The following is a 25,174-nucleotide window of genomic DNA, read 5'->3' on the forward strand; positions in this document are numbered from 1 at the left end:
AGCGATGTCTCCAGAGAAATATTTAAAGTCATTTAAGCCATGTGGCTTGTGGCCAATTAATATAATGCATAGTGGCAGTTATGTGTTAGAGATGCTATCGCGTCTAAATTATGGCTTATTTACTTAAGTGGTAAAAGAAATAAAAACTAGTTGTATTAATTTTTGTAATATTGCGGGATAAAAAACCCTTAACACCTTTTTTTTTGCGATATTTCGAAGGCAATTCTTTGATGCTCTCGACGCTTCTTGGTGCTTGCAACATCCGCAGTTGTTGATTTCGTAATTTTTTCCCATCAGCTGCATCCGCTGTGTCGATGATCTTGTTTCCTTTCCACTTGTTGCACATTTTCGCCCTTGAATCTGGTTTTGATTTCGGGTTTTTGCCCGAGTTGCCTGCACTTCCTGCGACTAACCTTGTGGGGTTCAAAAACCGCATCGGCATCCATCGGCCTTAAGAAACTGTTCTGCGTAAATGATCCTAGTCATAGCTGAAACGATGAGCGCTAATAACGCATATTACTAATACGCAGCGTGAGCCCGTCGATCAGATGGACAGTTTTATGCGACGTACGACCTTCGGTGGGTGAGCTGAGACATAAAACCTTTTGCAACTACAATAGGCATTCGAGTGGCTATCGCTGGTGCGCAGATGTTGCCAGCTATCTGGATTTCCATAATCCATAGCAAAACATCAAAAGATGTTCGGCCAAATCAAAATAAGAAATACACAAAGCCAGACTCCAAACAAGATCGGATTGCTATGAGCACGGAAGCACCCGTCGACAGTTCGAGCAAATCTCAATCTAAATCTGAAGCAGATTCAGCGCACCTTCCGCTTCAGCGTGATGCGTTCAAAGTTAAAAAAAGAAATATAGAAAAAAATAATAAAAATTAGAAAAAGGAAAAACACACAACCAAGATGCAAATTGTTGGAACAACAATGGCGCAGCCAACTGAAATAGCGAACCAAAATAATCAATCTATTTAAACAAACGGCCACAAAGAATGGCCAGCTTGTGACCTTAGCTTAAATTTGGGCATTGATTGGACGGCTTTGAATTGAACTTTGGCTCGCTCGAAATTTTCCTGCGGTTTTTTTTTTTTTTCTTTTTGATTGGCCATATAGAATTTCTATCATTAACGTTGGGGCATCAAGCAGCTCGTCTGGGGAATGCGTGAAGGTTGCCGGGCGTAATTGCAACTTGTTTTTACGGCCAAGAAGCTTGGCCGCGGCAAATTGAACAAAAATCATAATAAAAAAAAACAGGCAAAAAAGATTGAAAAACGAATACTTTTTAAATGGTTTTGCCCGATCGGCAGATGAGAAATGTTGCCAAATTTGACCCCAAGAGGCCGACGCTTGTTCATTTACACATTAGTTGAAATTTAAATGCTGTGTTTGCGTTGGCCGTTTTGGCCAAGTGTGGGGCTTTTGTCGCACCACACGAAAAGTGATTGGCAACAAATTAATCAAGACCTTGCCGGCTCTCGATCCAACTTCAAACTTCAGCAGCAGCATCTCCGGCAGTCATGAAATGAAACCGTTTATTCAGGCGCTAAGTGTGAAGCCAAGAAGAAGAACCCATAACCAAAAGTATGGATTACGCAATGAGCGCGAATCATAAAAAAAAAATATCAAAATGATTGATGTCTGCAATTTAGCGCATCTGTGTAAAATGTGAAGACGAAAAACGGTCTGTTCGTTGTGACACAAAAGAATTAAGTGCCCGGGCGCATTTTAAATTCGTCACGGAAAACGTGACAAATATTTTCCATATGCGAAAAAAAAGATCGGAAAAAAATTTAGGAACACCGGGCAAACAAACGAAACGAAACGAAACACAACACAACGAAGAGATGATTGCGAAAATGCACGGAGCACAGTACAGCAAACTTTGACACACATTTCGCGCACAGGCCGTCAAGAATCTTCGTATGAATGGGTCTCCGGCCACGGCCCCGCCCCCTTAGGCCCTGCCGCCCACATGTATCTAGTTATATTAAATACTGCTGCTGATGCTGCTGCTGCTGCGACTGCTGCTTCTGCCGCCAGAGACAATGCAACATAAACAACAACCAGCGGGCTAATTGCACAAGAGGCAGACAGACTCTTGCATTGGTTCGCTTAGAATCGCCATTTGTCTAATCAGCGCCATAAATCTGACAAATTATATAAACGCTAAAAAGAGGGTGTGTGCGGAATTGTGCAGCGCAGACAGTCAGGGGCAGATGCGGATGTCTAATGCCATAGAATTTCCATATCCATTTCCACCCCTTATCCCAGCCCATTCCATTCGATCTTCCATCGCCGTCCACCGTCTGAATATGCAATGGCAATAGCTCAGCTTTGCATAATTTGTGTGTGTGTTTTACATTCGGTTTTTCATATTTTTTCTTGCTGTAATTTTGCATCATCATCCAACCTATCCGATTCAGGCACACTCGAAAAAAAAGTAGTACAAAAGAATAGCGGGTTAAAAATTTCAACAATTCTCACTTTATACATATATGTCATTCATGTCAAATTAAACATGAACACCATATAAACGTTTCGAATAGAGCTACAAAATATCATGTACCATTTAGGGCCAAGATTTTTGCGAGTGCATCAATCGTCGTGGAGGAAGTTGCATATTTATAAGGCAAAAGTTAATTTTTGTTTGCCAGCCGGGGTGTCATGCTTATGAAATCAATTGAACATATGTTCCAAGCGGCCAGCGCATGCTGCAGTCATAAATCAGAAGCGCTTAGTCAGACAGTTTTCCGCAGGTTGGCCGCTGAAACAGATGAGAACCGCCAAAACAAAAGACTTAGGCAACGAACGCGAACTTTGCACTACAACATTTAAATTGGATCATTTTCGCTGCGCCATTGTGAACCTTCGTTTAACACACCAATTGTGTTTCAAAATGATATATTCTTCTGCGAACTGCCTTACTGGTTCAGCTATCAAATGTCTTTATTGTTGAATTCGATTCATCAACTTAATGTTTCCATTGTTGGGGAGCTTAAGTCACTTATTAACGCCCTAAAGCGATTAGATCCTAATTTAAGAGGTTTTTTGGGAGTTCTTTCAATTTGAACTCCGCCAAAAACATGGCTTTCCAAAAATCTATAATGAAACTGTATGACCCTTTTCTGTCTTTAGCTGCAACATGGATTGCTGCAACGCACTTGTTGCACATAAAATCCACTTCACCCCGCCTAACCCCATCATGGGGGCAAAACAAAAAACAAATTGCGTTGTGTAAAGTTCATGGGTCGCCGGCTATTTTCTTGATGATCTTTCTGATGAGCTGCTGCTGTGCTTTTTGGGGGGGCTGCAGTTCGCCTAACAGTTTCAGGGTTGGCTGGTTTTTTATTTTCTGCGTTTTTAGCTTTTTGATCGGCTGTTGGCTGTTTCTTTAGTCATCAGCACACAAGCCACAACTGCGTTGGGGGCGACCTCATCTGTCAGCAGAATTAGAAGCCACAACGGCGGCGGGAACACAGCCGTTTGTCAGATCTTGTCACATGTCTGCCAACGCACTGCCCTCCACTTCGGTCCCGCAACTCGCCGCTTGAGAAGATCGAGATGCGTGCCAAGTCAAGTTAAATTGTTATTACATTTTGAAAATCAAAAACAAAAAAACAAACGCCGCAAAAACAACCACCTGTCCAACTTGTTGTTAGTCTGCGGTCAAACAAGTGCACTTTAGAAATTGTTCATAAATCATAAACTGCGATGTGTTGGAACCGAGAAACGAGCCAGTTTGAATGTAAAACGTTGAAGAAGTGCTAAGTGCATTCCGCGAAGTCATTAACAATATTTTTATTGTTTACAATAATGTACGCAGATAATGCTAAGCGCACACAGAATTAACCACATTAGTCTGGCTTTTGATCTGCCCGATTTTGGCAACAGTTCAAGGCCAATAGCACACTCCTACAAATTGGCGTCCAATATCTGATGCCAATTATGGAAAGATTTGTAATGTATAATTCCACTTTAACATATTATAAATATCTAGCTTAAGTGTAGAGCATATTTACATAAGACATAAGTTATTATTAACTTTCAAGGCTATGTTTTTAGATGTGCAAAGATTTGTTTAAATCTATGTGACAAGGGAAAGGCTTCTAGTATTCTAGTTTTCGGTCGACCCCGAGGAACATCTTCGGTGGCTAAATGGACATGGCTACTAATTAATCCACGGCGACTCGTGCCAAGCGGCGACCGCATTGGGCCACAGTCTCGGATTCAGGCAACTTCTCTTAACAGTTAAGCGGCTTCGGACAAAAAAGCGAAAATAAACCAAAAAAAAATAAATAACAACAATAAACAACAGCCCGGCCACAATCATGTGGATGTGGATGATGATACCAGTTTGCCTCAACCTTGAGCGGAGCGACAACAACATTTGCGTACCCAGTGCGAGGTACGAGATTCGAGTTGCCAGTACCACGACGATGAAGAGCACTTATTGAGCGGCACGGCTACTTTGTTATTGTCGCCCGGCGATAACGCGGATGCGAAAAAGTGAATGTATATAGCCAGCCAGCCACTCGATGGATGACGTTGCGGTAGCCTCATCTTGGTACGTGACAGAACCAAAAAGGCGGCATGAGACTGGTTTCGCTGCGATCCCAAATACTTTGAGCCACAATATCCAGTAGTCGATTGGCCGCTGAAGAGGTGGATGGTAAAACACGGAAAAGGTATCAATGGTTTCATAATACCCGAGCAGTGATCATGACTCATCTGCTGCGGTTCATTGATGGGTAAGAGCAGAGAACATTCCACTAAAGTTGATTTATCGCACATCATTAGTCCCGAAAAACACAATTCTACATATCAATCCAAAAGTTTTAATTACCCAATCAATCATGGTGCGTTGGCAAAAGATCCATCGATAAAAATACAACACGAAATACATTTATGTTTAATATTTTTAGCCATCACGCTGGTTCATTGCTCCTTTTGCCCATATTGTGACTGACACTATTCATTATCTAAGCGAACATTTATCTTTATTGGATTTCGATCGTGTGTAAATCTTCAGAACTGGTTGGAAACACGAGTCCAAGTCCATGGGTTTATTTTTCAAACACTTGACACAAGTGAATCAAACTGCTAATATTTCATTAATATTTATAATGGCGAAGGCGAATAATGTGTGTAATCAAAGCAAAATCAAAGCTTTAATCTGATTTAAATTAATATAATTCCACACTTTGACTTTGCGTTGCATCGATAAAATATATATATATATTTATTTATTTATGTACCTGACATTATAATAAATTAATATTTATTGAAAACACAAGCCATAATCTGTGAGTTAGTGTTAACTTAAATTATACATTTGCATGTTCGTTGAAGTTAAGTGAGATTGATTAAGTTAACTTATCAGTTTCTTTATCTTGAATCTGCGCAGAAATAATTATAAATATAGCAGAAAAACTATTGTAAATATTATTTGAATGTCCCTGATTTCGGAAATATCTTAGCTAATGGAATCATTTATCATCTGTGCCGCTTGACCTTAGCACATTCCATTTAAGAGGTTCGGTCCACGCTTCAGTTTTACATTTTAGTCTATCAATCTCGAGATTAAATATTTGCAGTTGTTAATACGCGTGACCCCTTCGGCTGCTTGATTAAATATTAAACCTATTTGCTGCCTAAAATGCGGAGTATAAATAGGCGCATGTCGGACCTAACTTATTTCTAAAAATGTGCAAAAGATAATATATTTCGCACGATAATTTATTAGCGAGTTCATAAATTTTCGCTATGCTCGGGGGTTTCCTTTTGGGTTTGATAAACTGTCCCAAAACCTGCGTCATAACCCATCATAAAAAGTTGCGTGAATAATTGGATATAATCTATTATACAATCTTATTTTGGATTAAACTAGAAAACGGTACACAAGAAAAATGTCAACATAAACGTCATACAAATTTCTGACGCACATTCTATGAAAATAAGATAGAATTCAATAAAGCCAATTCACCGTAACATTTTAATCAAAACGAGAAGTATAAAACAGTATAATTATTTATCTCACCTTCGTTAATGTTGACGAAATACACGTTTTCCTACTAATAAATCAACTTTAGCTTGCTATAAAGCAACTAGATATTTAAGTTGTTTAGTAGTAGTTTCACAATACACAATATATATTTTTCAACAGTTTTTTGTATTAAACAGGGAATTTTAAAAAATTATTGCATTATGACTTTAACTGTAGTATTATTTTTTGTGTGAAAACAACTTTTCGCTAGCAAAAGCTTTAGCGGAGACACAAACCTGCTCACAGCTATGCCCGCACTATTGTCATCCTGCTCTCGCACATTACAAATATGCCGGCTACAGTATAGCCATCCTGCTCGCACCAAGCATGAGCCGCCGCAAAATTGCAAGAAATCCGCTGGCTAATTTCTGTGCGCTCCTGTTAACGGACGCGCGATACAACAAATCGCACTACACAAAATTTAATTTGAAAAAACTCCTTCAATGCCAACCAACGAAAAGCGAGAACGCTTTGCTGCTGGCCTCATTTTTCTAACACCAGTCACAGGGCCCGAACCGAAATGCCCCACATCCACCTGTTGATCGCCCAGCAGCAGCAAGTGGGCGGTGGAAAAGGGGCGGCAAGCGGGTGGAAAATGGGTCTGAAAATAGGGCGGGATAGGGTGTTCAAAGGGTTCGAGTCAATCGGATGAGAGGCCAATTACAAGTGTGATTGCCAATAGGCTCGGGACCTATCATCATCGATTGCAGTGGCCAAACAATGGCCAATGCCACATGAAGCACGAACTCCACCCACATAATTGCAGCAGCATTTAAAGGTGCTCCGCTTCTAAAACGAAAACCTGTTCTTCTGCAGACTGAGATTCTTCTTCGCCTTATCGAATGGGGCATCATCAGATCGCTTGACGCTCCTGCCCCTGCCCCTGCCCCTGCCCCTGCCCCTTCCACTGCTACCGTCACCGCCCCTGCCCCTGGTTACTTCCACCTCCGGGCCACTCGGCCAGTTGGCCACTGTAATGGCCTTATCCCCGCTTTAAAGCATTTCTGGTTGGTCTGTCATTTCCATTTCTGCACCAGTCACAGTAAACAGCTGACGCCGGCCGGGCGCTATCACTTAAATAAAGGGAGGTTTCTGACCCGAGCCGCACTGCATATACCCTTTATGGTAGAAATATTTCAAAAAGTTCAGTTTTGTACCGTAAAATATGACTTCCAAAGTTTTCAAACGAATAGTGCAAGAACTAGTTAATAATAGATACAAAATATAGTACTAAATCATAAAATATAAAATTCAAAAGGGTGACTATAGCTAATGCCTACTAACTACAGTAACTAATAAACTAGCTGGTTGATTATCAGAATTTTCAAACCCAGCATGTATTATAACAAAACCAATCTATTTTCAAAGTTTCACCAGAATATCTCAAGAACTAAACGAGCAACTCGAATAAGTAATAATATACCTTATTACCGAGCTATGAAATAGCTCACCAAACAATACAATATCTTCAGTGAGGGTATGAAAACAATACACACCGTCCATGAGGCATTTGTGGCACTGTGTGAGTGCGCAGCTGTGACGGCAGCCAATAAGAGCCACCATCCAACTATATGAGGGCAAACACCATCTGGGCGATCCTGAGTGCCTGGTGCGCGGTTTGTGTCATTCGACCAACACAAATTTTGAAGTTTTTTTCCTGAATTTTGCGCTGTTCGAATGCAGGCACTGGGCGAACGCTTGCCGACCAATAAACTGAACAGCAATCCCAATCCCAGTGCAGAAAGGCTGAAACCACCAACCAAAGTTGCGACGAATAAAAGAAGCAGAAACCGAACTGAACTCAGTATCTGTATCTGTAAATGTGCCTGTGCTTGTGTGCTCCGTATCTGTGACCGCTACTCTCTGTGTGCGTGTGGCTGTGCATGCGGCGCGTGTGTGTGTGTGTATATCTGTATCCGCCGGATTGCTTGTATCGATTGGGCACTGCTCGTCGCTCTGTGGATTTCTGCGCGCCTGGCTAAAATATCGGTAGTTTTGTTGGCCGCGTGACGATTGCCGCGTGACTGAAATTGATTGGAATCGGTATCGATAAAGCAAAACTGCTTCCTGTCCTGGCGATCAGCTAAGCAAATTAAGGATACACCTGGTACTTATCTTAACTAACACATTTAGCTGGAAATATAGCCAAAAATCACTGTAGAATTGTGGCAAATATAGTTGAATAGCAAAGATTTTATATAGAACAAAGAACTGTTTGTATATTCAAATTCAAATCATTGTCAAAATTAGGAATTATTTGGGAACTAACTTTATATACGACATTAATTCTAGATATCAAATGCGGATTAAAAAGAATAGACTTTCTTTCCAACGAGTAACGAAAGTAACAATACACCTGTAAAATATATATGATTCTATTCCGAACTGTTTTACAAGACACTGAGAGCATTTTTGTAATAATTGGGCATTAAATTTGTATTTTTTAGTAGATTGTTGCATACTTTTTGGTGATTATCGTATTATGTTTTCGATGCCACTGTAAATTTTCGGGTAATACTTATATTTTATTATTCACAGAAGGACGGTACATATAAACCATGTTCTAAAATTATGTTGCTGTTATTAAGAAAAATTTATATTTCGATCTGAAACATATTTTAAGTAAGGAGTATAGAGTAAAGAGTATGTTTTTGATATAAAAAATCCACTTAATTAGGTATATTGCTTAAAGTGGGTGTAGTTCTATAGACAACTTCTCTAAGCTTCTAAAAAAATTCTTTAAAAATAAGAATTTTATGTATTTTGAAGCTTGGTTATCGAGAGTATCTTCAAGACTGGTCCAGTTGGTATTGGCCCGATTTAAATAGGCATTGTAGCATGGAAATAGAAGCGGAATCGACATCAAATAAAACGTAATCAAATGCTGGCCGACTAAGACAATAAAATGAGCGAGGAAACAGGTCGAGTGGGCCACAAACAGCCAGCAGCAGCTGTTTGTTTGGCTAGAAAGAGCAAAAGCCACGTTAAGAAAGTGCTCAATTCGGCTGATGTTTATGCTGGCCGAGCATTTCTACTGCGATTGTGTGAATGTGAATCTCGTCGCACAATGGAAAAAGGCAACAAAATAGAAAAAGCGTTGGCTTGGGCCCGAGGTTTTCGGCTTTTCGCCAGACCAACAGCAGCGATCACCAGTGGGGATTGTGAGTTCAGACCAGACGGACGTGAGTGCTTAGGATCGCGAGTTAAGATCCGAGACGAACGAACATATAGGAAGGCGGAGAAATTCCAGCGAATTTCATTTGCATTCGAGCGGCTCGATTAAAAGTGATCAAATCGCGCAGGCCCAGTGCCATTTGTGTGGTGTGCCACAGCCCTAATCAGCCATTCAAGCCGCGCATGCGCCGTGAATTTAAAACACAACATTTTCGAACCGAACCCCAATCGAAGCTGCCGCGCACGTGTGTGTTTGATCCCACGAATTGAATTGCCAAGGGCGTGATATAAGCCAAAATAGCCATCATTATGACCGCCTCACCGGGTCTTCTGCACATGGATCATCCGCTCCGAGCCGTCTACCAATTCTTCCTCGACTTGCTAGTGTTTGCGATTAAGTCGGTGTACTACGTACTCGAATCGATTTACTACAGTCTGCTGCCGCAGCGCTTTCGAAAGTTAAAGGTACAACGGAGGTGTGCATATATTAGTTTAAATTTGATAGACTTTCTTAGCCCGATTGAGCGCAGCGGATTACACAACACCATGTCCAGAGACACCCACAAAAAATATAACCATATTTTTTTTAAAGCAGCTTCCAGTGCGCCACTCGAAATCAATCATAGGTAGAGCTACCTTAAAGCCAGGTCTTTTGTTTTCTTTTTTTTTTCTTTATTGTGCAAACCGTCAGTTTTGGCCATTTCACAAATCTTAATGAGCCACGCGCAGTTTGGCGGCAATGAAAACAAATCATGTTTGCTTTTTGCGCAGCAACCGAATATATGATACTCTCAGCTTGAAAAACTTAAATTTTACTTAAAATATTTTGTCTAAAAACTTTCCAATTTACTTACTCCGTTTGCAAGCCTTATAAAATTGTCGTAAAGAGCGTTTGAACAAACCCCTTTCTGTGTTTTGACACGCTTGGATGGCAAAAAATTTTGTTCACACGCTTTGCGGCTATTCATGAATGAACCCTCCGCTACTTTAAATATTTATTGGCTTCTGCAAATCTAAACTATTTTGTTTAAATATTTGCCTTAATGGAGCTTTGTCTTCAATTACCCAAAGTCCATGGCTGACATTGAATTTGAGCCATTTACATTTTGGCTATTTACGTTTGTCCAAGTTAAACGCATCTTCGGATTGTGGCCAAAAATATACGTGACTTGCCAGTCCGATAAGCAGTAACCAACTTAGTATGACAACAAGTTTTTCCTCATTCAAAACATCGCCTTTTCCCTAGTCACTGCTGTTGTTGCAAAATGCACGCTCCACGCACACCAAAAAAAAAATAAATAAATTGCATAGAGAAGTACATATAAATTACCAGTAATTTAAAAGAAAAAGTTGAGATCTGACTAGCAGGCAGTAGAAAAGAGCTTCCTTTGCTGCATTTCGGCGATGGAAACCGATATGCCCTGCTGTAGGGGATTGAACCCAGCTCAAATTGATTGAACTTTGTTGTAAAAGCTGGTGACACTCTTGCAACATCTGTTTTATATTATGATTCAAGCATATGTGGCAACACATTCGTTGGCCAAAGTAACAAACTCAAGCTTAAATTATGCAAAATGCCCAAGTCATTTTATTACAAGTCTGTCGCACCTTTTTCGTATGCTAAATGGGTTTGCTTATAGATATAGTTTTCTTATAGATATAGATACATATATAACAATTATTACTTTATAATATACTTTATAACCCTAACAGGACATCTCCGGCCAGGTGGTGCTCATCACAGGAGGAGGCGGCGGCGTTGGACGCTTGATTGCCCTAAACTTTGCTCGTCTTCAGGCCCGCATTGTCATCTGGGATATAAATCAAGAAGGTAAAATCGCACCTAGATGCTAATGACGCCGTCACAGCTTCTGCCAGGCGGGTCAAAAAACCCGACGGCTAGTGAAAGCTGTTACATTTACAATTTGATTAGCTAAACCATATTTGATCATAATTTTCCGCGCAGCCATAAAGACAGCTGTGGATTTGTTGGCCAAACATGGTTATGACAACTGCAAGGGCTACGTTGTGGACATCTCAGATCGGGAGCAGATCTACCAGCGTGCCAGCCAGGTCCACGAGGAGGTTGGTCCCGTCGATATACTGATTAACAATGCCGGAATCGTGTGCTGCAAGCCCTTCTGGGAGCTGCACGATCGGGTCATCCAGAACACGTACAACATTAACATCATATCGCACTACTGGACCGTGAAAGCGTTCCTGCCGCACATGATGCGTAATAATCGTGGTCATATCGTGACCGTGGGCTCGGTAACTGGAATGCTGGGCACCTACGGATGCAGTGACTACGCGGCCACCAAGTACGCCTGCATCGGTTTCCACGAGAGTTTGCTCACCGATCTGAAGGCCCATGGCTATGATCAAATCCAGATGAGTTTGATCTGCCCGTACTACATCAACACGGGCATGTTTTCTGGTGTTCGGCCGCGGATGATGCCCATGCTGGAGCCGCAGTATGTGGCGGATCGCATCGAGAACGCCGTGCGCTGCAACGAGGTGTGGTGCGTGCTGCCCAACTCTATTCGCCTGCTCACTCCACTCAAATGGTAAGTAGTCCATTTAGCATAGTTATATACAATGTAATTAATTCTGGTCTTCTCAGTCTTTTGCCCGCCAAAATGTGCTGGGAGCTGATGTCGCGCGTCATCCGTGGACCCGAGTCTATGATGATGTTCCAGGGACGGGGGCGCGTGGCCGCTGGTTAAACTCCCAATGGGAGTCATCATGGAATCCATTTCCTAAACTTAAGTTCTTGTTCGTTTCCCCTATAATTTTATAATAATCTTAGTTATTTGATTTAATGAACTATTTGAATAGACTTACATTTATAATTAAGGCTTTAGTTCCTGCTAATCCCGCACTGTGGTCTGTTGGTAGTAATGCGGCGCCAGCTCCGTCAGCCACTCTCTCTTAATAACAGTCACGTAGTTCATGAACAATTTCGTCGTTTGGAGCAGTTCCCCATAGACCACGTACTGCGCCTGAGGAAGTGTGTAGAGAGTGGAGTTCGGATGAATGGCCAGTTCAGTGCCGCTGCTGATTTGTCGATAGACTCCGGAGTGATGCAGATAGGCCACCTGTGTGAAGAAGCCGGCGGTGATGCACTTGCACAACGTTTCCACATCGCCCTTGCACGAGAAGATTGGAATGCCGTACTTCTTTCTGGCCAATGTGATGAGCTGCTCCCTCAGCTGGTGGGCCCTCTTAAGATTCCTGTAGATGAGGAAGTATTGCCCACAGAACTCCTTGGTCATGCCCTCCTCCACGAAGCCAGTGTAAACGTTCAACATCGTAATGAAGTCCCCTTCCGCCACTTCGAAGTGCCGATGTGCCATGCGTCCACTTTGTTGGGCAACCGCTGAAGCTGGGCGCGAAAATATAGACTGCACCTGCAGCAACGCAATGATGGTTATGATCTCCTCGGAGCAGCCCATCTGACCGGAAACATAGAGCATTTTGGAGAGCATAGCGCTGAAGGGGAGTTCGGCCAGCAGGTAACCCACGGGCTTCGTCAGATTGCCCTTTTCATCGATGGCGTCCAAGGCAAATAGACCCTCCAGTGCGGAAAGTAGATTCTGTGCCGGTGGTGGCGATGGGAAATCAAAGCGCAATATGTTCGCGATGCCCAGCGCTTTTAGCTGCAAGATAGCGCCGCTCAATTCGCTGCGTCGCATTTCGGGTGGCTGTCGAGGAGCTAGTGCATCATAGTCCAATTTAGTGTACAAACGATATACCTTGCCGGGACGCATGCGACCCGCTCGTCCTGCTCTCTGGATTGCCGACGCCTTGCTGACGGGCACTATCACCAAACTGTCGCTGCAGGTTTTGGGATTGTACCACTTCACCTTGACGTAGCCGCAGTCTATCACATAAACGATGCCCGGAATGGTGATGGAGGTCTCTGCTATATTCGTGGCCAGCACCACTTTGCGAGTTCCTTTGGGTGGGGTAAAGAATACCGCCAACTGATCGGTGTTCGACATACTACCATACATGGGCAGCACCTTGAGATTCTCCTGCTCCGAGCTGGCGATGTATTCGCGCAGGAGATCCAGCGCCTCCAGGACTTCCTCCTGGCCAGTTAGGAAAGCCAAAATGTCGCCAGGCGGCTCCTTTTGATGGAGTTTCCAGACGGTCTCCACAGTTTCCTTCACATAATCGGCGCAGGGTTCGTTCAGATAGAAATTACTCACAGGATGCATGCGACCTTCAATGCTTAGCTTAACGCTCACTTCGCCCGATCCTGGCCAACTGAAGAACTCGCTGAAGAAGCCTGCATCTATGGTGGCCGATGAAATGATGAGCTTGAGCGAGCTGCGCTTGCGAAGAATCTTCTTGAGCAGTCCCAAAACCATGTCGGTGAGCATATTCCGCTCGTGCGCCTCGTCCACGATGATAACACCATATTGTGTGAGCAGCGGATCGGCTAGCACTTCCCTCAGCAAGATGCCCTCGGTCATGAACTTGATTTTGGTCCCCGCGCTCATGCTTTCCATGAAGCGGACTACATAGCCCACCGTGTCACCTACCAGTTCACCACGTTCCTGTGCCACGCGATTAGCCAGCGTAACCTGGAAATTGAGTCTTTAGTTTTAGATTTTATATGGTCTTTCGTTTAGGATTACTAACAGTGGAAACGCGTCGTGGTTCGGTGATGCCTATGAGTCCCTTGGTGTGCCAGCCCCATTCATACAAGTACTGTGGCACCTGGGTGCTCTTGCCACTGGGAAATATGAAAAAACCACAGAGCTAGAAAGATTACTTTGGAACACCTGGAATTCCATACAAACCTGCCTGTTTCACCCACTAGGATGACCACCTGATGCTTTTCCAAGCAGTATAGTATTTGATCCCGGTACTGGCGTATGGGCAAGCGCTCCCTCTGTAATGATTTAAGTTTAATTTGTTATTCTAGCAAATGTTTAAGGTATATTTTGTAAGCCCACCTGCTCCATGAGTCCCATATTGTGATTGACATTGAATACAAAGGCAGAGGACTGCTGTTCACCACCGGCACTATCTGTGATTGCATCGTCCGTCTCGGGTTTTAAGAACTTTGGCTTAAAAGTGGTCATTTTCGATTATTTACTTTGTTTAGATTTAGTTTTGAAATTAAGTAAACAGCTGATGACTCAATGCAGTGGTGCAAGATACCAAAGCGCGCAAAAAAGTGTTAGGAACCTATATCAGCTATTGGTCACACTTTTTTTTGGCGGGAAAATAGTTTGTTTTTAAATTTCGATTAACGATAACCAACTACCATATAAAGTTAATTTTCTTGTTTTCTCAACTATATAAAAAGTTGAAGTGCACAAAAACTTAGTTAAATACTTTACCATCCAGATAATAAGATTTAAATATCCACAATATTAGTTTTTACAAATTGTTTGGCTAGTACTAAAAGCTAATTCCTTTGGTACCCACAAATTATAATATGTTTGATTTAGTCGACCATTTCACGAGCCCCAATAGTGGCAAATGTCCATAACATTCTCCTGTATTATTCATGCACATGTTTTTGGCCATTTTGCGGGCACGTTGCAGCACCGACATGTCCCCTATTGCTAGTGAAAATAACTCTAATTGCCAGTGGCAAGGCCACTTTGCTCCTCTGCATACCCTGCAAACTCATTATGTACTATAAGGTCGCCCTGGCCAAGTGTGTGTGTCAAAAGTGTCCCCCGAGGTTTGTGCAGCTTTTGAATAAATATTGTATTGTATCTCTCGAGCAACAAAACACACACATTGTTTCGCCCGTTTTTTTTGTATACATTTTGATTTATGCACCGTCAGTGGGTATTATATGCATGCCGCCAATATTGGGACGAGTAAGATGGCCGTCGATTCCACACACATCGGCCCCACATGCAAGACCCCCGTATTCTGCATTGACCCTGACATTAAGAACGCTCGCTTTAACTTTAACCCCACCCGATGCGACCCGAACCCAACCACCAATTTAAAGCCAAAGCAAAGCAAAACACGTGCCCGACATGCACGTTTGACCAACCACATCCGCATGCCAGTGCTGAAACAATGGAGCCCAGCTCCAGTCCACTCCACTCGACTCGAGCCCAGCCCCCATGGCGTATGAGTAATCCGAGAAAAGCTAATTAAAGGCCAGCGGCGAACTTCATGCCAAGGACGAGGCGCCAAGTCGCCAAAGCCAAAAACTCTGCGAGCAGTTTGTCAACACCGCCGTCCGCGGAAAGTGCTTCAACTAAAATACACTGAGAAAAATGTTTTCAGCTGATATTAGCTTTTGCTTTTTTTTTATAAATATAAAATAGATAATAATTTCATAATTTCTATTTAGTATTTAGTGCTACATCTCAAATTGCAAATATTTAAATATAATAAAATCCATACGCTTTTAAATCCGCTGTGCATATAGATTAGTCATTTCATTCTCGTTCTATTCCACTTAATAGTAGTTAAGTGAATATTAAGTTACATTGCTGGTTATGGGGACCTGTCACATTTTCGCACAGTGTGTATCTTGTCTGTTTGGCGTCCAGTTCCAGTTTTGGTTGCATATAAATTTTAATAGATGCGCCCAAGGCCAGAGTTTTACTGTCAAACGGCTGTCGGCACTCCACTGCCGGTATCCAAATTCCGATTCCCCCGTCTTTGGGCACCTGACTAAATTCCACAAAACTTAAAGGGCGGCATGAATGCTAACTGTTATTCCGGCTTTTACGAGCAAAGTTTCCTTGGAAATGCCAGTGGAAGGTACGTTCCCTTTTTGTTCTATCTACGAATTATAACTATAGTTTCGCGTTGACGACCCTGATTACAAACGCTGGAGTTATGCGTCCTCGACACCCAGCGAGTGGTGCGAAAAGGGGCTGGCGTCATTGTCTTTGCGTGCCGCGAATTTGCGTGATTCATGATGCATGTGGCAGGGCGGCAAAGTCGCAACTCGAATGCAGTGCACACGAACAAAATGGTGGCTCTTAATTGGAAATTAATATGGAAAAGTATGGTATCTCCTTCTTAAATAATAATTCAACTTTGCATCCCAAAGTTTGCAATTAAAATATACCCAATTTGTTATCCTCGAAGTTAGGATTTCAGCTTGCATTTTCGCAAAGTGTATTTTGGAGTCCTAGCACTCCGGGCGTTGTTTTTTGGCGCGTCTTCATGTCTGCTTTAATTACTGGAACTACTGAAACCGAAACTAGTCCGTGCACCACTTAATGTCAATAAAAATGTCAATTGCATACGCGACCTTGGGCCGCCCTTATGGCTTTCCGGTCAAGTTGGCCGGATCTCGGATGGCATATCACTCCAAACGGCGGCGATTAAAATGGATTTTTTCGGCAGCAAGGATTTTAAGGTCCTCACAGCTGAGCGGCGTAAACAAAAACAACAGGCCGCCTGAGTTACTGAGAGCTGTAGGGAGAGAGACAGGGAGAGAGTGAAAGGTGGAAAGAGAGCGACCGGCTTTGGTGACACGTGCTCCAAAAACTGGCGGCGCTACGTGGCGTATACGTATTGCGACGCCGTGGCCATTTTCCACTGTTTTTTACAGTTTTTTTCCCACTTCTGCCTTTGTTGCCGCTAATGTGTTTTGAAAACGCATATCCCAATCCGGCACGGTGTACAGTTACCGCTGGGCAATGGCAACGTGCAAAACAAAAGCCGAACTCCTCGTCCGTCTCACCAAGGAGTTGGAGTGAGAGAGTAGCAGGAAGAGAGCCTGCGATGGGGATGGCAACACCAGCACGGGAGAGTACCAACACAACTGCAGCGCGACAGTGGGAGGTAAACAGTGAAAGAGGACGAGCGCGCACAAAGAGCACACGCACAGTGAGAAAATGCAGGGATAAAAGTCGTTGGAAATTACATTTCATCTCTTAGTTATACATATATCTAATATATCAATGATTATCATTCCGTGGAATGTGTAACTATTAAACTCAAACTGGGTAGGGTTAAGCCATTATTTAACTATTTAAAGAAAATATTGCATACTTACCGGGGTTCATGTAGTTGAATTGAATCCTGTGCCACGATTTTAGTGAGCTATTTATAACAAAATCAGTGTAATGTTTAATACTGATAATTGATAGTAAGATACATGACTGCAATCATTTCTGCAAGTGCAGAGAGAAATGAGCGAACTACAAGGGTGAGGAGCCTTGCGAGAGAGCGAATAAATACACGAAGGCGAAAAACACGACGGCGCTGCCACGTTGCAGTTTCCTTCGTTCTCGAATTTGCAAGCGCAGTGGTTCGGGTCATTGATAAATGTATTACATATGAATTTTTAAATGTCTTTATTTTAATTATAATACTGCTAAAACCCAAATTCTTAACCTTTTTAAAAACATTTTTCTTATAATGATATAATTCCTCTAATGGCGATATATTGCAAATAATTACTGATTTACAACGACTCCCCTAAGCTAAAACTTAAAATTTTCTTCGAGACCAGCCTAGAACGCTTTGGGAATCTTTTAAGTCGGCCCACTGTGAGGCGGGGTGGCAACAACAACTGGCTGCGGCGAAAGCAGCAACATCTGCTGCTGCTGTTGCTGTTGCGACTGCTGCTGTTGCTGCGGCGCTTTCATGGCTGCTGCTCCTTGGGCTGCGAAATCAGTTCGTTGTCGTCAGTCAGCCAGTTCAGTTCAGTTCGGTTTTCGCAGAGGACATCAAGGCAGAGAACCAACAGACCGAGGAAAATCCATCCAAGGCGAAGGCAACACCAGCAGCGAATTGGAGCAGCAACAGCAACAACGCAGCAGCAGGAGCAGCAGCAACGCAACAGCAACAGCAAGCAGTCCAGTCCAGGCACAGTTGATGCAAAAAGTTCTCAAACCAGGCGCCGCAATCAAATTATTCAAACTCAAATTCGATTCCACTGTGCGTGTACCGTTGTGGGTGCGTGTGTCGTTGTGTGTGTGTGCGTGAGTGTCCTTGGTTGTGTGTGGCCAAAATAGAAAAACGAACATAAGGCCAAACTGAAGTAAATCAACACTGAGGGCGCCGCCAGGATTCAGCGGCCCACGCAGGACTAAAAAAGGAAGCTGAAATCAGGCCAGGCCGCAGAGGAAAATCAATTTTCTGTTAAAATACATAAATTGCAACGATAGACGCGTCTCGAAAAGCGAATTGCCATTGCCATTGCCGAGAATTGTAGTTGGCTGCAAAACTCCAAAAACTCCGCACCCTCTTCCCCCGCCACCCCCTTTCAAACGCCATGCACACACACTCACGCGCGTAGCACACACACCACACACACACACGCGCGCGTACAGAGCAGCAGCGCTCGGACGTTAACGGTAAAAAGAAAAAGAAGACGCCGCCTGGTTAGGCCATCAGTGGAGGTGCAACGGGGGCTAAGGGAGGTGCAGAAAGGAGTGAAGAGGAGAGAGAAGAGGAAGAGCATCACGAGATCTAACTGTAAACTCTGGCGGAGAGAGTCCACAACAGTCGCGTCCATCGAGCTAGGCCCACTCAATAATCAATCGACAGAAAAATCAATCACAGCCTGCCGACATCTCCATTCAAAAACGGCCTAACCAAGAAGCAGCAAAGAGAAACTCAGAAAAAATAACTTCCAGAATTTCCAATAATATAACAACACACAAAACAAAACAAAAAATAAACAAAAAACAACTATCAACTAAAACAGCCTAAAATAATAACTAAATTTTTCTAATAAAGACATCTGTGATTTGAATATAAAAACGGAACATAAATTTATAAACAACAATTATTTTCATACTGCACTTTTTCAAAAACCAACAACAAAATAACTGAAAAGAAAATCAATTAATTTTATAAATTTCCAAACATAAATCACATACTATTCGGTGAGCGTATAAAATAAATATAAATTTAAATTTAAATATATACCGCGCACGCAAAGCTGACACGCCTCGAGGATAAAGTCGAAAACCGCAAAAGCAAGGAAAAAGCAAAGCAAAAGCACCACCACAACCGCCAAGCAGCGGAAAAGCAAAAGCAGAAGCAGAAGCAAAAGCCGCACCACCAGCCAAGGCAGCCTAAAATTCACACAAGGTCAACGGAATTAATATTTTTTGTAAGTGCATTTGTGGTGGGGAACTGTGCCCTATGCACATTCCTCGCATCGTATCTGATTTTTCTGAGTTTTCCGTTTTAATTGAGAACACGTCGCTAACTTTTCTGCGCGCCATTCCCGAAAGTGCACATGTGCATGTCAATTAGCGTGGATGCGGCTAAGAAAACCGCATCTGTAATCAGCCGCCAAGGGTTCCTCGAAATTCGCCTTGCGACGCTATTCCACCGTGTCGTATCATTAATAACTATGAAAATAGCCAACAACATATATAGAGACTACGAAATACAAGTGTTCCCAATCTTTACACGAAAATCCATTCAGAATAATGTGAAGTATTCATATTTCTATTGATTAATATCTGAGCTTGTTTCCTTCTGTGCTATCTATTCTCTATTGCGGTTATTGTGGTCTATTTCCTTTACCTTCTCTATTTTTTTTAATCCCTTCTATCCCTCATCTATTGTCTTAGTGTTCTGCTAATCTTCTACCTCCCGTTGATCCTTAAAAGTCCTTGGGAAACCTTATCATGCAATTACATCTTACAGTCCCATCGATTTTGGTTACTTCTTTTGATAAATATCTCAATTTTACCTGAATTCAACCTTGCCTTATTTGGTGATCCTTCGATGTTCGAAATGTCCTTGTTCCTAGAAATTTGCATTTTAGGGGAAGAATTTAGGGGAAGCCAGCTCATGACCAATTCATGATGCCCTTCCGGCCAGGGTATTAACATTTAACGCATCGCTGCCATATGGCAGCTCAATAATTAGGCCGGAAAAAACCCAAACGTAGCCAAAATAAATTGGCTGACAAGTGCGATAGCATGCCACAGGTAAGGAAGCATGCCGCAGTCGTGGGCGGGGTAGTCTACCCACCATATAGAGAAGAAAGGGCCCGGGATTGGAATGCGAATGCGAAAACGAACTTTCTCGGGGCGACGTCGGCACCTGTGGTGTTGCGTCTGGGTTTCCGATCCCCGCGGGGGTGACGCCGAGAAATGTCAACGGTATTTTTATCCATCAAATCAACAGAAAGTGTCATCGCTATAGGAAACGCAACATGAAAAGTTTGACAGGGTATATATTTACAGTGAAAATTTCAACACTAGACATTTGAATAACTTTTCTCCAATTCACCAATAACAAGAAAAAGTTGGGTTTTAGAAATTAGATAGCTCAGAAACAAAAATATTAATATATTTTCAGAAAGGTAGTCATTAGTTACAAATAAAAGATACTTTTAGCTGAAGTTAGTATCTCTAAAATGCAAAGGCATTCAACAAAACTATTATATCTAATTGTGCACTTGCGTTTTTAATAATTTGTAAACTCTTAAGCTAAAAAGTTGACAAATCTCATCAACAGAAATAGCAAATGCTCAAGTCTGATATTGATTTTGCCCAGGCACACAAGTGCCTAAGCACTGTCTGAGCTGAATCAGACGTGATGCGGATACGTGGCATATCTTGGCCAGTGGTCGGTGGTCCACCGCCCACCCGTGCTCCTCCATTTGCAAGGCCCACCTTGGACTATGTACAACATGGCCAATACTAATTTCAGCCAGCATGTTACATACATTCGTTGAAAGCGCACAAGTTACTGCAATAAATAGTCATAGTAACCGCTGGCGGTGGGCGAGCAGGAAAAAAAGGGGGAGTGGCACATGCCTTCGTAGGGCGAAGGATAATGATATTTGGCGCAATCGCCAATCAATCACAACAGCCATCAATCTTACGATAAAAACAAGAAAACACACATTGAGCTGCAAATTTATTTATGTACATATTTGGAAATCGGCACAAAATAAGTTCCTTCCGTTACAGATTTATAAAATAATAATATAATATTGCTTTTTATACTCTAGTAACTAAGTAAAACTTTAAGTTTAAGTATGCATACTAAGGGCTTAACCTTGATTGAAATCTAGTCCAATCATGCCGTCAATTTATGACGGTAATTGAGCCAAATTTCAGTTAATCGAATCAAATTGATTCCTGGTCGAAATTCGATGGAGATTACCTGTTTTGGCATGGCACTTTCCTGCTAATTTGGCTCAATTGCCGATGATGTCCTTCCGATGTACAACCAATTTGAATGGCAGAGTAGCCGGGGGCCATAGTTCGCGATGGATATGAGGAGCCAAACCATATTCCGACCAACCATTTGTGGCAGAGCATCCCGAACATCCGGACGTGAGTGCCACGGTTGCTTAGACTCCCTCCGCTGCGACTTTTGCTTGCTCCAACTTGGCTTTTGTTGAGCTTCTGGCCTTGAAAGCGGCCAAAACGTGAGACCTTGATGGACGTATAGGAATTCTAAATATACAGCACACACTACAAAAATGTAACTTGGCTTTAATTTCGTTGCAGAAATGGAAATCATTCCTGAAGGTAAACACTTTCGTTTGGTGCATGAATCAGAGCTTCCAGAAATTTTGGTAACTTTAGAGCGCTATCTGCCGGAATCGTTAAAGGTGCGTATCGAAAATGTCATCACTCCTTTGCATCCTTAACTTGGCACCCTGAAACTTTTGCATGCCCGCCCGACTTGACACCAAGATATGTATTCCCCAGGTGCCACGCCCAATTCTCAGATAATTTACCAACAATTACCTGCAGTTGGGCGGAAAAATGGAGGGTGTTTTTCCTGTAGCCAGCAGGCGTTACCGAGACCACCAGTCATGCAATCCCAAACCCTCGAAACTGGTCTCGCATTTCTTTTTTTTTTGTTTGTTGACCTGTTTTCACTGTTTACACTTGTATTTTTGTTCAATTTTTAATGCCATTCCGCCCCGAACATCACGTGCTTTTGTACTTTTGCTGGCTATATCTATGGTTTGGCAAAGGACTCAAGGATTTGGCCACCGCCGGAGTTGCCTCAAGTTTCGATTTTCAGCGAGGCAGCTTTTTTTCCGGGGCGGTTAGCAACCAGCTAAGGGAATGCGATGCCCAAGACTGGGAAATTGCTTCTGTAATTGCAAAATATGGGGAGTGCTTAAAGTAGTAAACTAGGGTAATTTCATTTCATTAATTGCGCTCTCAAATTATTAATATTAAGCACGAACCATTTCATACTATAAGTTCGTCAGCTGCTTCCTTTAAAAATATGATTAAAACATAGAAGATTTTCATCACTCATATTTGATTAATGAAATCCAGTTGATAAATGGAATGTATTTAAATAAAACTTGATTTTTGTATACTTGCAGTTTCATCAAACCATAAAAACGTACCTGAATGATCGTATTTGGGATTTTAAGTTCTATGTTGCTAAAGATTGGCCCGACAAACCGATAATTCTCCATTTCCCAGGATGCACGCTTGCGGTGAGTTTGATCCTTTGGTCATCCACAGAACTAAGTTTAACTAATAAACTGATTAATTTTAGCCGCACAACAATATATACCAAACGCTAGGCATATTTTGTCCATCCGCACACATCGAGCATGTCGATATGCTGCGCACCGAAGATGTACTTATAGATTGGCAGAAGCCTATGTACCTGAACTTTACGCACATCGCCATTATGAATCGCCTGGATGACTTCTACTCGAAGTTCGGTGTGATGGAACGACTCAGTGGTGATATCTACGTGTGCAACAAGCTGAACGCCGACCTGGAGCTGGAGCCGCTGCCGGATGACGCCGAGATGCGTCTGCTCAATCTGGATAACGTGCAGGGCATACATGATCTATATCCTGCCAATGAAATCGAGTGCGTCCAGCTGTTTGACATCCTTGTCCGCAAGCTACCGGGCCTGGGCATCTTTCGCAAGGAAACCGGAGAGCTAGCCGCCTGGATGGTCCATTCATACTACGGTGCCATGTTCTCAATGCAAACACGTCCAGACTTCAGGCGCATGGGGTGAGTATAGCTGCAGATTCCTTCTGAAAACTGCTCATTTACTGATCAAACAATGACTTATTTTCGCACAGCTATGGAATCCGTCTGGCCAAGTCGCTGACCCAACTGGTGATCGAGCGCGGCTACACGCCCTTCGTGGTGATACGTCCTGGTAACGATGCGTCCCGCAGTCTGTACACGAAGCTGGGCTACGAGAAGGCATTTGAGACGTGCCGGGTGCGGATGACACCGGATTGCTACGAGGACAGCACCGTGGGCACCATCGGCAACACGTCCTACGGAAAGTTTCCGCCGCTGCCGCAAGGCGACTGCGTGCTGGTGACCAAGCTGCGGCGCAAGCATGTGCCCGGCGAGAGCCAGACGGTGGACGAGGGCATCGAGGATATGTTGGCTGAAAAATGTGATATCAGCGGCGACGAGGCGAGGGAGCGCAAGACCACGACCGACGAGGGCATCGGGGAGGACAAGTAGGCCAGGTTGGGTTAGGGTTACGAGATGCGAGATATGAGATTAATGAGTTGAGAGATCGATCGGAGCGCTACGCCCACGCAGAACTTATGCTTAAAGCTGTAAGCACCCATTAGGACTCTTTAGGACAGACAGGACATGGCACACATCAGGTGGCGTTGATTTTTTAAACAATTATATTAACGAGAAAACCAAGAAACTGTACGAGTATATTTATAGATGGTATATGAAGCTTCCTCACACAGAAAACAGCGGCGGCGTCGATCGGCAAATGCGGCGAATGTATTTCGGCCAGAATAATCAAGGGATTTATTTTATATGGGTATTGATTAGGATTCAATGACAGGAGAACTAAACCTTAACCAGGGGAATTAAAACGATCAAGTGGGGCGCTGAAGTCAGACATTTTAAATGGGGAACCGAGGACAAAGAGAGAACATTTTTAATTTTTTGCTAAAATTGCTTTTACAAAAGTGAGCTCCAAGAACGAGCAGAGAATGCAAATTAAGGAGCGCATCAATTTATTAAAACTATTATATATATTAACTCTATATATCAAATTGTTAAACGAACTAAACAAGAAACACACACCAACTACTTCTCTCTACTGGCTCGCCACGCAAAATCTCTGAACAGGATAATCTCGAATAATCTCGAATCAACCGAAAACCGAAAAACACACGGAAATCTCTCGCTTGGGCCATGGAACAGAGCTATGCACAATTTCCTCTATTTAAAGAAGCCGTTTCAGAATACTACATATATATATTTTTCAAACTATATTGAATACTTTCGATGACCCAAACGAAGTGCTTTGATTTTAAATGGTCGCGTACCAACCAAACATATTTGGATTTATAGGCTTTTTTCAAATTTATATATATATAAACCCAAAAACCCAAAGAAGGGAATACGAAACGAAGCGAAAACCAAACAAAAATACAAAATAAATATATATATTTTACTATTACGAAATTTTATTAAACTACGCAAACGAGTACTCAATGATTTTGCTCCTATTTAGCTGAACTAAAAAGAAACAAACGAAATAAAAAACACGCCAAAGATGTCTTCTGCTTCATTTTAAGTACATACCCCCAACCCGATTCCAAATTACCAACTCCCGATTCCCACTGCCCCTTGGATGATTTTGGATGAGAATCCGGGTCATCTTTGGAGGTTTTCTCTTACGAAAATGCAAAAGCCGAATCTCAATATGTATGCAAGAAAATCAAATTAAATGAAAAGTTATATATTACAACTGCTATATTGTATGTACTCGAACTAAAAAACGAATGAGAAAAAAACCTAAGAGAAGCAAATTTAAATAAATAACAATATTGAGACAGCACACTGAAGGTTCTTCCCGTCTCTGACGAAAAAAGATAACGATTGCGATGGCAACTAAACGCAGATAGCTGAAGGTAAAGATACTTTCTGCTCTAGAAATATTTCCTAATGCATTTACGATGCTTCCCACATTCATTTGCACACAAAACAGAAGCTCTTGCTAAAGCCTGGCATTAAAAACATTAATTGTTT

The 25,174-nt window shown here is 42.5% G+C and overlaps 3 protein-coding genes across 5 annotated transcripts; 2 read left to right on the forward strand and 1 right to left on the reverse strand.

The window, feature by feature from the left end:
* Positions 1 to 9,204: 9,204 nt before the first annotated feature.
* LOC6613379 (short-chain dehydrogenase/reductase family 16C member 6) lies at positions 9,205 to 12,086 on the forward strand. Its single transcript, XM_002037817.2, has 4 exons — positions 9,205 to 9,695; positions 10,944 to 11,061; positions 11,197 to 11,797; positions 11,854 to 12,086. The coding sequence occupies exons 1-4, from the start codon at positions 9,540 to 9,542 to the stop codon at positions 11,954 to 11,956; spliced, it is 978 nt and encodes a 325-aa protein (XP_002037853.1). The 5' UTR covers positions 9,205 to 9,539; the 3' UTR covers positions 11,957 to 12,086.
* Positions 10,791 to 14,398, reverse strand: LOC6613380 (probable ATP-dependent RNA helicase DHX35). Its single transcript, XM_002037818.2, has 5 exons — positions 14,198 to 14,398; positions 14,042 to 14,133; positions 13,881 to 13,974; positions 12,075 to 13,822; positions 10,791 to 12,016 (listed from the first exon to the last, which is right to left on the reverse strand). Exons 1-4 carry the CDS (start codon positions 14,324 to 14,326, stop codon positions 12,101 to 12,103), a joined length of 2,037 nt encoding a protein of 678 aa, XP_002037854.1. The 5' UTR covers positions 14,327 to 14,398; the 3' UTR covers positions 10,791 to 12,016; positions 12,075 to 12,100.
* A 3,419-nt stretch (positions 14,399 to 17,817) lies between these two features.
* LOC6613381 lies at positions 17,818 to 24,983 on the forward strand. 3 transcript variants are annotated; one of them, XM_002037819.2, is made up of 5 exons: positions 17,818 to 19,302; positions 21,671 to 21,774; positions 22,510 to 22,626; positions 22,689 to 23,164; positions 23,236 to 23,635. In XM_002037819.2, exons 2-5 carry the CDS (start codon positions 21,673 to 21,675, stop codon positions 23,633 to 23,635), a joined length of 1,095 nt encoding a protein of 364 aa, XP_002037855.1. In that variant the 5' UTR covers positions 17,818 to 19,302; positions 21,671 to 21,672. The 3 variants fall into 3 exon arrangements, with proteins under 3 accessions (XP_002037855.1, XP_032575065.1, XP_032575077.1); XM_032719174.1 differs by lacking the exon at positions 17,818 to 19,302 and adding an exon at positions 21,411 to 21,493 and having other exon boundaries at positions 23,236 to 24,983; XM_032719186.1 differs by lacking the exon at positions 17,818 to 19,302 and adding an exon at positions 21,572 to 21,588.
* Positions 24,984 to 25,174: the final 191 nt, after the last annotated feature.

The sequence above is a fragment of the Drosophila sechellia genome, chromosome 2L (genome assembly GCF_004382195.2).
Source record: "Drosophila sechellia strain sech25 chromosome 2L, ASM438219v1, whole genome shotgun sequence".
In the NCBI taxonomy this organism is placed as follows: domain Eukaryota; kingdom Metazoa; phylum Arthropoda; class Insecta; order Diptera; family Drosophilidae; genus Drosophila; species Drosophila sechellia.

Excerpts from the sequence above, each read along its gene's own strand:
- LOC6613379 (XM_002037817.2), top strand. The coding sequence starts at position 9,540 with ATGACCGCCTCACCGGGTCTTCTGCACATGGATCATCCGCTCCGAGCC. Across the intron at positions 9,696-10,943 it reads AGCGCTTTCGAAAGTTAAAG|GACATCTCCGGCCAGGTGGT; the intron begins GTACAACGGAGG and ends TAACCCTAACAG. Across the intron at positions 11,798-11,853 it reads CTGCTCACTCCACTCAAATG|TCTTTTGCCCGCCAAAATGT; the intron begins GTAAGTAGTCCA and ends TGGTCTTCTCAG.
- LOC6613380 (XM_002037818.2), bottom strand. The coding sequence starts at position 14,326 with ATGACCACTTTTAAGCCAAAGTTCTTAAAACCCGAGACGGACGATGCA. Across the intron at positions 14,134-14,197 it reads ATATGGGACTCATGGAGCAG|AGGGAGCGCTTGCCCATACG; the intron begins GTGGGCTTACAA and ends AAATCATTACAG. Across the intron at positions 13,975-14,041 it reads CTAGTGGGTGAAACAGGCAG|TGGCAAGAGCACCCAGGTGC; the intron begins GTTTGTATGGAA and ends CATATTTCCCAG.
- LOC6613381 (XM_032719174.1), top strand. The coding sequence starts at position 21,427 with ATGGATATGAGGAGCCAAACCATATTCCGACCAACCATTTGTGGCAGA. Across the intron at positions 22,627-22,688 it reads TCCCAGGATGCACGCTTGCG|CCGCACAACAATATATACCA; the intron begins GTGAGTTTGATC and ends GATTAATTTTAG. Across the intron at positions 23,165-23,235 it reads CCAGACTTCAGGCGCATGGG|CTATGGAATCCGTCTGGCCA; the intron begins GTGAGTATAGCT and ends ATTTTCGCACAG.